The sequence below is a fragment of the Diabrotica virgifera genome, chromosome 8 (assembly GCF_917563875.1).
Source record: "Diabrotica virgifera virgifera chromosome 8, PGI_DIABVI_V3a".
Classification (NCBI taxonomy): Eukaryota; Metazoa; Arthropoda; class Insecta; order Coleoptera; family Chrysomelidae; genus Diabrotica; species Diabrotica virgifera.
This window is the reverse complement of record NC_065450.1, coordinates 96,266,150-96,280,776: the sequence shown is the minus strand read 5'-3', so window position 1 is coordinate 96,280,776 and position 14,627 is coordinate 96,266,150. Positions and strand designations below refer to the sequence as shown.

At 32.8% G+C, this 14,627-nt stretch overlaps 1 protein-coding gene across 3 annotated transcripts in view; it reads right to left on the bottom strand.

The window, feature by feature from the left end:
* Positions 1-14,627, bottom strand: part of LOC126889345 (uncharacterized) — a 110,742-nt gene that overhangs the window by 15,085 nt on the left and 81,030 nt on the right. For all 3 annotated transcript variants that reach the window (XR_007700001.1, XM_050657580.1, XM_050657581.1), the window contains 2 exons: positions 9,941-9,982; positions 3,458-3,733 (listed from right to left, as the gene is read on the bottom strand). Coding sequence is in view for 2 of the 3 variants with exons in the window: in XM_050657580.1 (XP_050513537.1) it covers positions 3,458-3,733; positions 9,941-9,982 (318 nt within the window). In the remaining variant the exon portion in view is untranslated. The remainder of the gene's footprint in view (positions 1-3,457; positions 3,734-9,940; positions 9,983-14,627) is intronic.

Below are 14,627 nucleotides of genomic sequence, written 5' to 3'. Positions count from 1 at the left end.
TCCACTGACCTTCTATTTTCACACCTCCATATATTGCTCTTTGCATTTTTCTCTCCCATCTTTCTAAAAGGTCTGTTTCTGACTTTTTGAACACCCATGTTTCGCATGCGTATGTTACTGTAGGTCTGATAACAGTCTTATAAATTCTTATTTTTGTCTTTCTTGATACGTATTTGGATTTCAATAATGTGCGTAATGCTCCATATTTCTTATTTCCTTTAGCCATTCTTGCCTGCTTAAAGTCTATGAACAAAGCATATAGTACTGTTTTATGTTCGTATGTGTATTTCTTTTAATGCAAATATTTGGTCAGTCGTTTATCTGTTGTTTCTAAAACCTGCCTGGTATTCTCCCAGGATTTTTTCCGAATATTGACTTATCCTTTTTCTTATACTTTGTGCCAAGATTTTGTAAACTATTTCTAATAGTGCGATGCCTCTGTAGTTTTCGCATAGCATTCTATCACCTTTTTAATGTATGGGGCATATCCTTGCTATGGTCCACTCTTCTGGCATTTTTTCTACTTCCCATATTCTTTTTATCAGGTCATATATTTCTTTCTGTAGTATTTTCCCTTCTAATTTTATCATTTCGGTCGATATTTCTGTTATTCCTGGGCTTTTGTTATTTTTCAAGCTCTTTATTTCGTTCTTTATTTCTTGTTCTGTGGGTATTTCTATTGCTATCTGATCATCTTCAATTTCATGGTTTGTTTCCTTTTGTACTTCGTCTTATTTAGCAGTTCTGTGAAATAATTTTGCCAGTTTCCCATTATTTTTTCCGGCTCATTTAGCAACATCTCTTTATCATCTCTCATATAATAATAAGGGTTGTTTTTTGATATCCTCTTTCCATTTTTTTTGCTTCCTGGTAGAATGATCTTATTTCTTTTTTTTGAAATTTTTCTTATATTTCTTTCAGTTTGTTCTCGTTGTATTTTCTCTTTTTGCTTCTACATTTTCTTTTCATGATTTTTCTCAATTCTCTGTATTCTTCTCTAGTGCTTTCTTCGTCATTTGTGAGATTTTTGAGTCTTACCTTTCTTATTGCTTCTGCTACTTCTTGACATTCTTCATCATACCAATCTTTTGTTTTGTGTTTTCTTTTGGTTTTCGCTAGGATTGCTTTACTTGTGTTCAAGATTGCTTCTTTTATATTTTACCATTGTTTGTCTGGGTTTGACGTTTCTTGTTCCCTGATTAGTCTGTTGGTTATTCCCTGTTCATACTTCTTCTGTGTGTTGTTATCTTTTAGTAGTCCTATGTTGAATTGTTTTCCAATTTTTTCTTTTGTTTTATTGTTTTTCTTTATTTCTTTATGTTATGCTCGATTTTATATTCTGCTCTCACCAAGTAGTGGTCCGAGTTACAGTCCACTCCTCTCATACTCTTTACATTTATTACATTGTTTGCATGTTTCTTCTCTATTAAAATATGGTCTATCTGATTTAATGTCTTTTTATCAGGGGAAATCCACGTTCCTTTATATATATCTTTTCGGTGTAATTGTGTGCTTCTTATAACCATTTGCCTTTCTGTTGCAAAGCCTATTATTCTTTGGTCATTATCGTTCGACACCTCATGCTTACTATATTTCCCTATTATGTGCTCGTATATATTCTCTCTTCCGACTTTGGCGTTGTAGTCTCCAATTATTATTTTGATGTCAAGCCCTGGTAATTGATCATATTTTCTTTCCAATTGCTCGTAGAATTCATTTTTTTCTTCTTCTGTGGCGTCTTCAATCGGTGCGTGTACATTTATTATACTTATGTTTCGTTTGTTCCCTTTTAATCTTATTAGATTAGAGTACCACATTAGTGGTACCTAATTATTAATTTTACCACACTAGAGTACCTTTGATAAACTTTGCAGTATGAGGCTCTTTTTTGGCGGGTTTTGATTAAAATTTAGCAAATTGTTAGGGAAAAATCTTTCAAAACACAACCATATTTTTATTTTCTATTAAAATGAAAATACATTTTGCGCTACGTAATATTCATATTAGCTTTTGTGTAGGCGGAATATTCTGTGCGTTCATTCTTACGGCGTTTAGCGGTTTTTTCCTTGTATCAGGAGTTTTTTTTAAGTTTTTATTTATAAATTATATGTATGAAGTTTCTCGTATGTAATGTTTCTCGATTACATACACGTTAAGCGTTATAAACTACTAAACCATTATTGCAGAAATGGTCTAGTGGTTACGACACTAAACTTGTGATCAGACAATCCGAGTTCATATCCCAGCCATCCCAATATATTTTTTAAGATATTATTTTTTGTGTCCATCGAATGTACACTAGACTTTTATTCGATTTTATATTCGAAAATATTGGGATGGTTGGCAAATGTTCTATGATAGCCCGATTAAGTTTAGAGTCGTAGCCACTACACCATTTCAGCGATAATGGTTAAGTGGAATATAATTTTGGAGGTAGATAACTTCGAACTGATTAAGCCGATTTTTATCACTAAACACGCGTTTGGAAGGTATTAGTAAGTGGTGTCTGATGCATTCAAGGCTAAATATAAGATCTGAAGGTAATATATGATTTAATGCGGTTGAAGACCGGTTTTTTCCCATTTGAAGTGGATTTGATCATACTTATGAGGCCTATAATTTAATAATTCGTATTTTCCCAGATATAAGGTATACACCTTAGACGCGTATGGAGTCCTCCTATAAACTTTCAGTTATTGGCGCAATTCGTAGGTGGACATTTTTAGTGATTTTCGAAAAAACAAAATTTTCAAAGATAAATTTTTCAGTTTTTCTGCTATACTGGGCTGTGTGTATGTCCGATCCTGACCACTTTATGCTACCACTAGGCACCGATTGAAAGCTGAACTCAAGCTCTATAAATTTGGTGTATTTGCGGTTTAGCAGGATTATGTCAGGAGAAAAGTTTAAAGTAGAAAAATGGGCGAAAATGCATGGTTGCATTTTAAAGTGCATAAAATGCATCGAAAAGGCATGTTAAAATAAGTGTATTAAGGGCCAGGTTTTGTTACTCATGAGTTTTTGAGGTCTCTGAGGACGAATACTATATCACAACCAACTACCGGAGCACCTGGTGTCCATATTTACTGCTAAGGCGCGCCATCTGGATTTTCGAGGGATTTCAGCACTAAATTGATAAAAACTTTTGCATTTATATAATGCATTTCCACCTATTTTTCTACTGTAGATTTTTTTCCCGACATAATCCTGAAAACGTGTAAAAAGTTGCAAGTCTCTCGGCGATGTATTAAAAAAATCGATTTATTCCATTGGTCTTCGCGTATACTTTTCAAAAATTATCTTACGCTAAGTTAAATCTTAAATACTATTTAATATGGTCAAGTAATAAAGATCAAAGTAGATATTTATGAATCTTGGACATCGCGTAGGTATAGCAAAAAAAAACAAATTATAGCAAAAATTGTTTTAAAGTTTTACAATGCAAAACACAACTTACCTGGACCGATAAGCATTTGTGATAATAATTCTCCAAATACCGGAGTTTCTTTGACAAGAGATGAAATCAAACTTAAAATTGGGGTAATAATCCATGATACTGTAGGTCCTACAAACGGTACTTCATTAATTATTGCTTTAATATTAATGAAAGACTCCATAGCTTTTACGAATTCTTGAACAGACGTTACAATGTCTGCCATTTTGGCATGACCATCTACATAAGATAAAATTGTCTGCATCATGGTTGTCATGCTTTCAAGAATCCTGATTATCCCTAAAATGATATAAAAAGGAAATAGCATAAGTAGGTATAAAATCCATAAACGTGATACACATAAAATAAAAAATTGCGAATAACTAACGTATTTTGGTACAGCTACCGTGAAATGGGGTGAGATTGATCAATTTTAACTTTATTTGATTTATATTTTAAACGTTTTTGTGACTGTTCTATATTTAAACACTTCACGTGTTTGCTTTTGCATGAAACAGTAGTGCTTTTAAATAGAATATGATCAATCTTAACCCTGACTAATTCGGTCAGACAGTTTTTCAAATTTTTACAAAGGGTGAGATTGATCATGCGGGGTGAGAATGATCAGACTATTTTTATTGTACTATTCTTTATTTATACAAAAAGAAACATATTTTAACAACTAAAAATGTAATTCAGAACAATTTAAAAAAAGAAAATTTGATTTAACATTCTTTTATATTAATTTCTCCGCGAAAATGATATTTTTGTATCCTATCAGAAATCGTCTCAAGTGTCGGATCTGGTAGTAAGGCAACTACTTCCTTGAAGGAAACAGTGGATATGTCATTATTTTGAAAATCTTCCTCGATCCTGCTGATTTAAGAGCAAAAAACTTTTGACGAACATTCTCAAATCCACTTAGAGGATATCCCCAATCTGCACACGTTAAAATGCTATTTATAATGGCTAATTCTTCTTCATATGTGAATACAGATTGTCCACCTGTTTTCTTAATCTCTCTTCCATGGTACTTGTTATTTAAAGTCCCGTAGGACAATTTGTATTTTTTGCGGCTTTTCTTAGCGATAATCCATTTTCCAATACATCGTGCAACGCCTGATTAACTTGTTCATCATTAAAATTGCCATACGTTCTACTGCCTAATTGTCTTTCGTACGTTCTTCCCATTTTGATTGATATTCTTAAATCTGTAACAAAAATTATAAATTAATTTCTGAAACGTACGTAACGTGGGGTTAGATTAATCACTTGATCAATGTCACCCCATTCAATATTATCCGCCATCTTGAAAAATCTGGCGTTAGTTAAAATGCTAGATACTTAAAATTATTATTACAGAACCATACAAAATAATTTTATAACACTATAAATAGCGAACTTACCTCTGTTCTTCCTCTACCATCAAAAGTACACAAACTATAAAAATAGGACAAAAATTATGGTTAATTTCAAAGCCACAGAACTTCTTCCCAATGCCAATTGCAAACTAACAACGACGTGAACTGATCATAGTCAAGATCCAAGAAATGAATAGTGCCACGCCCAGAAACAATTTTACATTGTTGCCGGTTGTATCTACATATCTGTGATACAACGACAAATGATCAATGTCACCCCATTTTACGGTACTGATAACGTATATCCTAAAAGATTTGCCAGAAAACTCATTGACTTTTTTTTAACAAACACAAAATAATATTAAGTGGCCTTTGGAAACAAAAGTTTGTTTAGTCAGTTGAAAATTTTATTTATGATGAAGTTTTCATTTTAAGACGTCGTATACATTAGAAATAAGATAAAGTATCTACGATTTGGTTGGTCGGGTACCACCACCTGAAATCTGTCGAATATTCCAGAATGAAAACATTTCACGCAGAATCATTTATAGAACAATAACGGCGTGCCATCAGGGAATGCCATGTCTGAATCTAGCAAAAAGTAGAAGACAAGACCATGTGCATTTTCTTGTACAGAGGCCAGAGATATTGGTGAAAAGACGAAAAACCCAGGTTGGAATATCAACTAGGAAATTTGCTTGTCAATACAGATTTTCTAAGATTACAATATCGTTAAAATGGAAGAAGAATGGTCTTAAATATCGAAAGAGACTGAGGCGAGTACACTTTTCCAATGAAAAAATCATTATTTTAGAGGAGTTTTGAGTTTTTATTTTACTTTGAGTAATTCTGAAATGAAAGGAAACGATGAATTTTATACGGACTACGTAGAAGAATGACCTGGCAATGTTAGATGTAAACATAAACCGAAATTATCCAATAAAATCCTTGTTTGGTGTGCAATTTCTAATAGTATGGGAGACCAAGCAGGAATTTTTCCAGTTACTCGAGCGCGTCAGATTATAACATGGGGAGAAACCTTGTACCCTAAAAATGTACCTCTACCATATATTGGCTCTTAATGCAGGGGAGTTCGTTAAGGGGAGCGGAAAAATGTATCCTTAGAAAAACTCGAAATCGTCAGATTAAGATAAGGTAAGTTAAGTATGTACATGCAAAACAGTGTATATTTCTCAAAAATCTGACGATTTGAGCAGGACGTAAGGTAATGGGTGAGTGCCAGAGTTTCACAAGAAAAAATCGAATATTTCGCGAAATGGATGACAGATTGAAAAACTAAAAAATACGCACTCTATATTTTTCAAAAATTTATTGAATGACATCAAACACGACTTCCCACGGGGAGGGGTGGGAGGTTAATTTAATATTTTAAATACGAATCCCGCGATAATTCGCGAAATGAACATTGGATCACAAAACTGAAAAATACACGCATTCAATATTTTTGAAAAATCTATCGAATGGCATCAAACACGACCACCACGGAGGTGGGGTGGGGGGTTGATTTAAAATCTTGAATGGGAGCCCCCATTTTTATTGCAGATTTGGGTTCCTTACGTAAAAATAAACTTTTATTCGAGACATTTTTTCGAATTATGGATAGATGGCGCTATAATCGGAAAAAACGATTGTTGGAAATGGAAAATTAAATTAAAAAAATGGAAAGTCCCCACTAAAATGGAAAACTTTACTTAACTTTTTTTAGTTTTAGGACCTAATTCTCACAACCCAATAGGTCTATAAAGCTCTCGAGTGACTGCACAGTTAGCATATTTTGCTCCCCTACCATAACAGGGATATATCTCTAAATTTGGTGGGAAGAATGGGGGACGAATCCTTGAATAGTCGGAGCTATATATAACTGACTTTCCAGATTGCTTAAATTTGTCGACGAACATCACACTAATGACGATATTATATTTTAGACAGACTTAGCATCATGCCATTACTTAAGAAATACCCAAAACTGGCTTCGACAGAATTGCCGTAGGCTCGCCCAATGCCCAATAGAGGATTATAAACTGTCTAGGAAAGTTTATCATAGAGGCTAGGAATCTCAATATGAAGAACAATTAAAAGGGTGTTTTTACGAAAAACTGCAAAAAAAAATCACGAGAGATATTCGAAAAAATTTGCGTCTGGTAGAGCAGAATGGGCCACTCCACATAATTTAATAGTATTGTTTAGTTAAGTATTGAGTGGTAATTTATGATAACTAGTTAGTGTTTAAATAAATGTATTCATTAGAAACATGCTGCTGATAAATATTGTGTGCCAAAACTTTTAGGACGTACATTAGTGGTTTTTATTTTATAGCGTGAGTCTATACCTATGTAACAGACTACCGACATTTCAACGTGGAGATAAATATTTCTTTTGACATTTAAATGGGTCATGCGTGTCTCAAAGTGACTAATCCTCGTAGATATAAATATTTTTCTACTGAAATATTTTTTTTTATTATTGTATTGTGTTCAATACAGCTTCCTAAGGAAACTAGCCATCAGTTATATCCCAGTAAATGAACGGTGAATTTTCAGGGAGAACTCCTAATTGCATGTAAATTTGGATTTAGGTTCTACTTACCGTCCACTTCAAAGCTGAAATTGTTTGGTTGCTTTTACTTGGAGGGTGATATTCATCCCTTGTCGGGGGTGAAAAAACGAGCGTTTAAAGGAAGCTCGGAAATGGATAAATTGACTAATTATAAGCAACTTTCGTTCTATAAAGTTTTTACGTAAATCAATACTTTTTGAGTTATTTGTGAAATGTTGATTTTTCGACAAAAAACAACATTTTCGGGCGGTTTTTCCCAAATAACTCAGAAAGTGAATGTTTTATCGAAAATATATTCCTAACAAAAATGTAGCTTATAAAAAAAATGAAAGAAATCATATATTAATGAAGCCTGCAAACCCAGTAAAAGCAAAGTTGTAGCTTATGAAAAATAGGTTCCTATTCGTCAAATTCCAAATCGAATTCGAAACGTGAAATTACAAAAATATTAAGCAATTTTCGTGAAAAACTTAATTTTTTAAAGTGTTAAAAAAAAGCTTTATTTTTATTTTTTACAAAAATTACTAGTTGGCCACTTTTTTTGGCGACTTTTTTGGTTAAAAAATCGTAAAAATCTCCCCATACTCACCCTACTCACCCTACTCACCCTAAATTAAACTAATCGTTACCGCTTTACCTTTTACTTTATATAAATAAATGTGTACTGTTTTTTCTAAAAAAATTATTCTAAAAATTTTGGAAAAATGCCCTTTTTTGAAAATAACTTAAAAAGTATTAGTTATACGAAAAATCTCAAAGAGTAAAAAAATGTTCTTTTATGAACATGAGTTTTATTTTCTTTTTCTATAAGACAAAAATTGGTTAAGATATGTCTGTTCAAAGTTTGCATACACTCGTGATTAGTGACTCGTTCAAGCCCTTTACGCTAAAACCCTTTCAGAAATAAGCACGTTAAACCGATGAAACTTACAGATCATATAAAAAATACACAAGTAAAGTAAATTGTTTGTAAAGCGGTAACGACTAATTTCATTTGGGGTGCTAAACAGGGGGAGATTTTGACTATTTTTTTACCAAAAAAGGGGGTCAACTTTATTTTGAGCGTATCTCACTTAGTTTTAATGATAAAGAAACTTTGATAAAAAATAAAAATAAAAATTTTTCTAAATACTTTAAAAAAGTTTTAATGGGTTTTCCTATGCTTTATTATTTGGTTGTTTCACGTTGAAGTATTTGACTGGGAATTTGACGAATAAAAACGTATTTGTCATGAGGTACAACTTTGCGTGTTCTGGGTCTATGAATTTTGCGAGTACACAACTTTTTAGTACTTTTATATGCTACATTTTTGCTTAGAATATTTTTTTCGATAAAATACTTTTGATTTATATGCGAAAAACCGCCTGAACACGTGTGTTTTTTTGTCAAAAAATAAACATTTTTAATCGCAAATTACTCGAGAAGTATTGACGTATAGTATTTTTACTACAAAAACGTTATTACGTAGGTCAAAATTTTTGACGTAAGAGAACTGTCAAAACATTAGATTGTGACTTGTCATTATTGCCGTGTTTATAATAAACATAGCAATAATGAAAAGTCACATTCTAATGTTTTGACAGTTCTCTTACGTCAAAAATTTTGACCTACGTAATAACGTTTTTGTAGTAAAAATACTATACTTAAAAAACTTAATAGAACGAAAATTGTTTAGAATTAGTGAATTTATCCATTTCCGGACTTATTTTAGGTGTTTTTCACCCCGACAAGGGGTAGCTATCACCCCCTAAGTAAAAGCAACCAACGGCACAAATTCAACTTTGAAGTGAAGGGGAAAGTAGAACCTAAAGCCAAATTTTCTTGCAATTTGGAGTTGACCCTCAAAATTACACGGTATCGCCGTATTTACCGTTCATGTAGTCGGCTATTAATCATCATTTATTTGGTTCTGGAACTATTTTCTCTTTGAGGAGGCTATTTTTGCATTAACTACCATTCTTTCTGGGAGTTATCTTTGATTTTAGAACTAAAGAGTTATCTTTGAAACTCTTTTATACAGTCGAACCCGCTTATTGGAATAGCCGTCGTGCCAAGAAAAAGTATTACTATAACAGGGATATTCTAATAACCGATCATATAAGCCTAGTAAAAACGTTTAGGGACCTCAAATTTCTATTACTTAAGCCGGGATATTCCTTTAACCGGTATTCTAATAAGCGGGTTCGACTGTATATGATTGTTCAATTTCCAACTCGAAAATCGTAGTCAAAATGAAGAAGTAGTTTTTTCAGCCTGTTATAGTTGCAGCGTCACTACTAATAATTTTTTCTTTGCTATTTCTACAAAAATTTCGCGTACTTTATATCCCTCTGTGAGTTTGTTGTTAAGATATATTTTGTAGTATTATACTAATTGAAATATGTCTCCATTTATAGTACGTGGTCATTTTCGTGCCTCCTCTTCTTTCATCTACATAAGTTATATATTTACGAACGAACGACTATAATAAACGTGTGTTAGTTATCAAGTCAATAAAAAATTCTTAGTATGTATGTACCTCGTAGCAGCAAGAGAAAAAAAACTTATAATAAACATGATCTCTACTTACCTGACCTATGTTTAATTTCTGCTCTTTCGTCAATAGCAAATTCTGCAACAATATTATGGTTTATTATTTTTTATTATTAAATTTAGTAAAACAAAATTGTTTGCAAATTGGTATGTGGATACAAAATAGTAATTAAAAAGACAGAAATAAATTAAAGTCAAAAAGAAATTAATTCTGAAAACAACCAGATAGATACAAAAAGAAACAATCGATGACGAAAAAAATTTTAGATTTAATGAAACAATAGCAAAAATTCATGATTGGTAGGTTCTTGCCAGGCCATGGGGACTCCGAATTATAAACACTTTAGTATTCAGAAAGACTAAGTTTTCACACTAATGGCATATAAAACAACATAACGCTATTCTACATCCCACCAGAATGAAAACAATGGAAACCTTCTCTGGTTACACCTCCGAGGCTTCTACAATTTGCAAGCCATACGGATGCTGAGACTAAGAAAGATGAGGGAATTCTACAATTTACAATTCACTTCCCATCTGCTCAGCGCGGTAAAGTTCAAGCGAGAATGGTTCCCTTTGTACTCCAATCGGAGTAAATGTAAATAAAAAATGAATAACCATTTTCAATTTGGTTGCAAAACGAAAATACAGCTGAACCATATTCTGGTCCAATCAGAGAGTGCAACAAGCACCTCTACCGGTTTCGAAACTTATTAGTCTCTCATCAGGAGGCACATATGCTGCTCTCTCCGATCCAACCAAAACAAACCCCAGCGTGCAGTCCACAAACCATACATATTCATAGACGTTTCACGTAAATTGTCAAGGTCAAGACAGCAAATTAGTTACCATTCCAATCCAGAGATGTCGCTGTCAGTTAATTATCTCGTCATATTTAACAACTGACAGTTGACAATTAAATTAATTTGTTTTTTACTTTTTATTTTACAGTTTGTGGCTTAATTATTTTATTATAGTGGTGTTACGTTTTTAATTAGATTTAATCACAATTTTAATCAATTGTATTAACCTCCTCTCCGTTTTTATGAGTAGAATTTTTAGTTTACATTGATCATCCCCTGTTGTGTTTCTCCACATTTAAAAAAACAATATAATAGATCCTGAAACAGTTTATTCTAATAGACAAGTGTGTCATCAATATTTCGGGCCTATATATTTTTGGAAGTTTGTATAAGATTATAAGGTAATTATCTAAACAATCATTCTACAAGATTCTTTCAAAAATTTTCATTCAACTCAATATTACACATCATTGCTTTCACGTGACACATTATGGCAGTAGTATTTACCATTTTGAAAACAAATTGGAATATTTGAAGTTTTCATTAAAACTATGATTTTTGATTATATTGGTATTTCAGCCCCGATTAGAACACTACATACTAACAGAACTTTAAGGCAATACTTTTAGTAGGTAGGTATTTTTTATGTAGATGGAACTTTTAAGTTAATTTTAACTCATAGAATAATTATTGAATAAAACATTGAATTGTCTTTCTGTTGTTTTAATTTCCTGCGAAATTTCATCAAAAATCCCGCAAAATTTATAATTTAAAATTTCCACCTAACTAAAATTTGTCAATTTAGTTCCCATTCCAATCAAGAGATGGCGTTAATTTGATCCGAAAGATTAACATGGTCGTGAAACGTCTAGAGTATGTATGGTTTGTGGTGCAGTCCCGGATTGCAACGAACGAAATGGCATAGATGCCCTAGAGGCAACTGCTAGCAAAAAGACTAAGTTTTCACTCTAATGGCATATAAAACAACATAATGCTATTCTACATCCCACCAGAATGAAAACAATGGGAGCCTTCTCTGGTTACACCTCCGAGGTTTCTACAATTTGCAAGCCATACGGATGCTGAGACTAAGGCAGATGAGGGAATTCTACAATTTACAATTCACGTCCCATCTGCTCAGCGCAGTAAAGTTTCAACGACTAGAATGTGGTTCAGCTGTATTTTCATTTTGCAACGAAATTGAAAACGGTTATTCATTTTTTATTTACATTTACTCCGATTGGAGTACGAAGGGAACGATTCTCGTTGGAACTTTACTGCGCTGAGCAGATGGGACGTGAATTGTAAATTGTAGAATTTCCTCATCTTCCTTATTATCAGCATCCGTATGGTTTGCAAATTGTAGAAGCCTCGGAGGTGTAACCAGAGAAGGTTCCCATTGTTTTCATTCTGGTGGGATGTAGAATAGAATAGATGTAGAATATGTTGTTTTATATGCCATTAGAGTGAAAACTTAGTCTTTTTGCTAGCAGTTGCCGCTAGGGCCTCTATGCCATTTCCTTCGTTGCAATCCGGGACTGCACGCTGGGGTTTGTTTTGGTTGGATCGGAGAGAGCAGCATATGTGCCTCCTGATGAGAGACTAATAAGTTTCGAAACCGGTAGAGGTGCTTGCTGCACTCTCTGATTGGACTAGAATATGGTTCAGCTGTATTTTCGTTTTGCAACGAAATTGAAAATGGTTATTCATTTTTGTTTTACTTTAGTATTCCTTTAGTTTCGCCACGAAGCCTTCCCTCGAAATTGTAACATAACGTGAGAAGCATATTTATTACCTTGACTACCCACAGAAATGTCAAAATAGTCTTTATATGCACGCCTAACAAACAGTGTAATACAACAAGAGATCTGAGATCCCAATGTCTAAAAGTTCAAACATTGAAACCAAACGTCAATTTATCTAGGTAAAATTTCATCTAATTTTGATTCCTTGTACTGAAAATGAGTAAAACTAAGAGAAAATGAATAAGATAAATGTCTGTTATGATGGCTTATTTGTATTCACTGATTCCAGTGACTCTAAATAACCTTCAATCTGTTTGTATCAATTTAGTGCCGATAACACTTGATCGTCCAGATGATGTGCCTTAGCAGTGATTCTGGAAACCAGGTGTAAAGGAGGTCAGTTCTGATAGCGTAGTCGTGTTCAACGACCCCAAAAACCTCCGAGTAACAAATTTTGCACTTTTATGCACTTTTAAACGCAATTATGCATTTCCACCAATTATGCTGTAGTAGACTTTTTTCCTGACATCATTCCAAACTCCGAACACAATGCAAGAAGTTGCAAGTCTCTAGGTGCTGTATTTTAGAATCGATTTATTCCGGTCTATTTAGTTCTAAATGTCCTGGTCTATTTGTATTATTTTCAGTATTGGAATGAATGTTGATACCAGGGCCCTGATTCTAATTCATTTCGACAGTCGCAATTTCATTTCGACACCGCCATGACAGCCGCAGAGTATAGCGATTCTTATTCATTTCGATATTAGTTACAACTGGGGATATTAACCTTATCATGTTGAGACTGCTCAGAATTTGGGTTGGCGCTTCGGTTTATTGGAATTTGTTGATAGTCTGGGAAAATTATCGAAAAAATGCCATTTTTGGGAAAAATTATTTACCAGCTATTTTATTGCTAAAATCGAATCTTAAGATTGCATATATTAGTAATATGGGGTATGACAAGTCCGCAGAAAGTGTGTTATTTTATTTATAAACAAATTAGCACTCCTAAATCTTTTTTTTTTCAATTAGTGGTCTGTAACTCCTAAAATTTTTCCTTTGAGCCAACACTCAAATAAAAATTCACCGTAATTTAGTTCTGCACAAAGTTATTTTTTTTTCCGATTTCCTTCAACAAAAATTTTACTCAGAAAATCCGAGTTTTCCCAAAAAATCTGCAATTTTCAATTAAAATTTTAGGGAAGTACCTAATTATTTATCAATAATTAAATAATTGATGACATGAAAGATTTATTATAGTAGATTATACAGAGGGGCTAAATTATGGAATAAATTCATTTCTTTAAAACGGACGATTTTGGAGCAAAATCCCGAAAGAGGTCGATTTTTATTTTTAAATTACAATTTTTTGGCATATATTTCATACTAGTGACGTCATCTATCTGAGCGTGATGACGTAATCGATAATTTTGTTAATGGGAATAGGGGTCGTGTGGTAGGTCATTTGAAAGGGCGTTCAATTCTTTATTCAGTAATATAAAAATTAATATCATTAGGTATTTATACAGGGTTGCCAAAAAAATTTTTTGAATTAAATTAATTGACGCAAAAAGAAGAATGTATGTAATTTATTTAACTCAAAATACATTGTACTGTTGTCAGAAAATAGAAAAAGTTTTATTTCACAAATAAACATTTCTTTTCGCTTAAATTAAATCACAAACAGCCTCCCTCCTACCTATTGGCAGTTTGAACATTTAATTTAAGCTAAAAGCAATGTTTATTTGCAAAATAAACATTTTTTTTCTATTTTCTGACAGCAATAGAATGTATTTTGAGTTAAATAAATTACATGCATTCTTCTTTCTTGCGTCAATTAATTTAATTAAAAATTTTTTTTGGCCTCCCTGGATAAATAATGATATTAATGTTTATAATACTGAATAGAGAATTGAACGCCTTTGTAAATGAGCTACAACACGAACCCCTATTCCTATTTAAAAAAATAATCGATTACGTCATCACGCTCGGATGGATGACGTCACTAGTTTGAAATATATGCCAAGAAATTTAATTTAAAAATAAAAATCGACCTGTTTCGGGATTTTTCTCTAAAATCGTCCATTTTAGAGAAAATGAATTTATTCCATAATTTAGCCCCTCTCTGTATATCAGGAGACCGGCGACAATCTAACCAATAGTTTAGCAATAATTA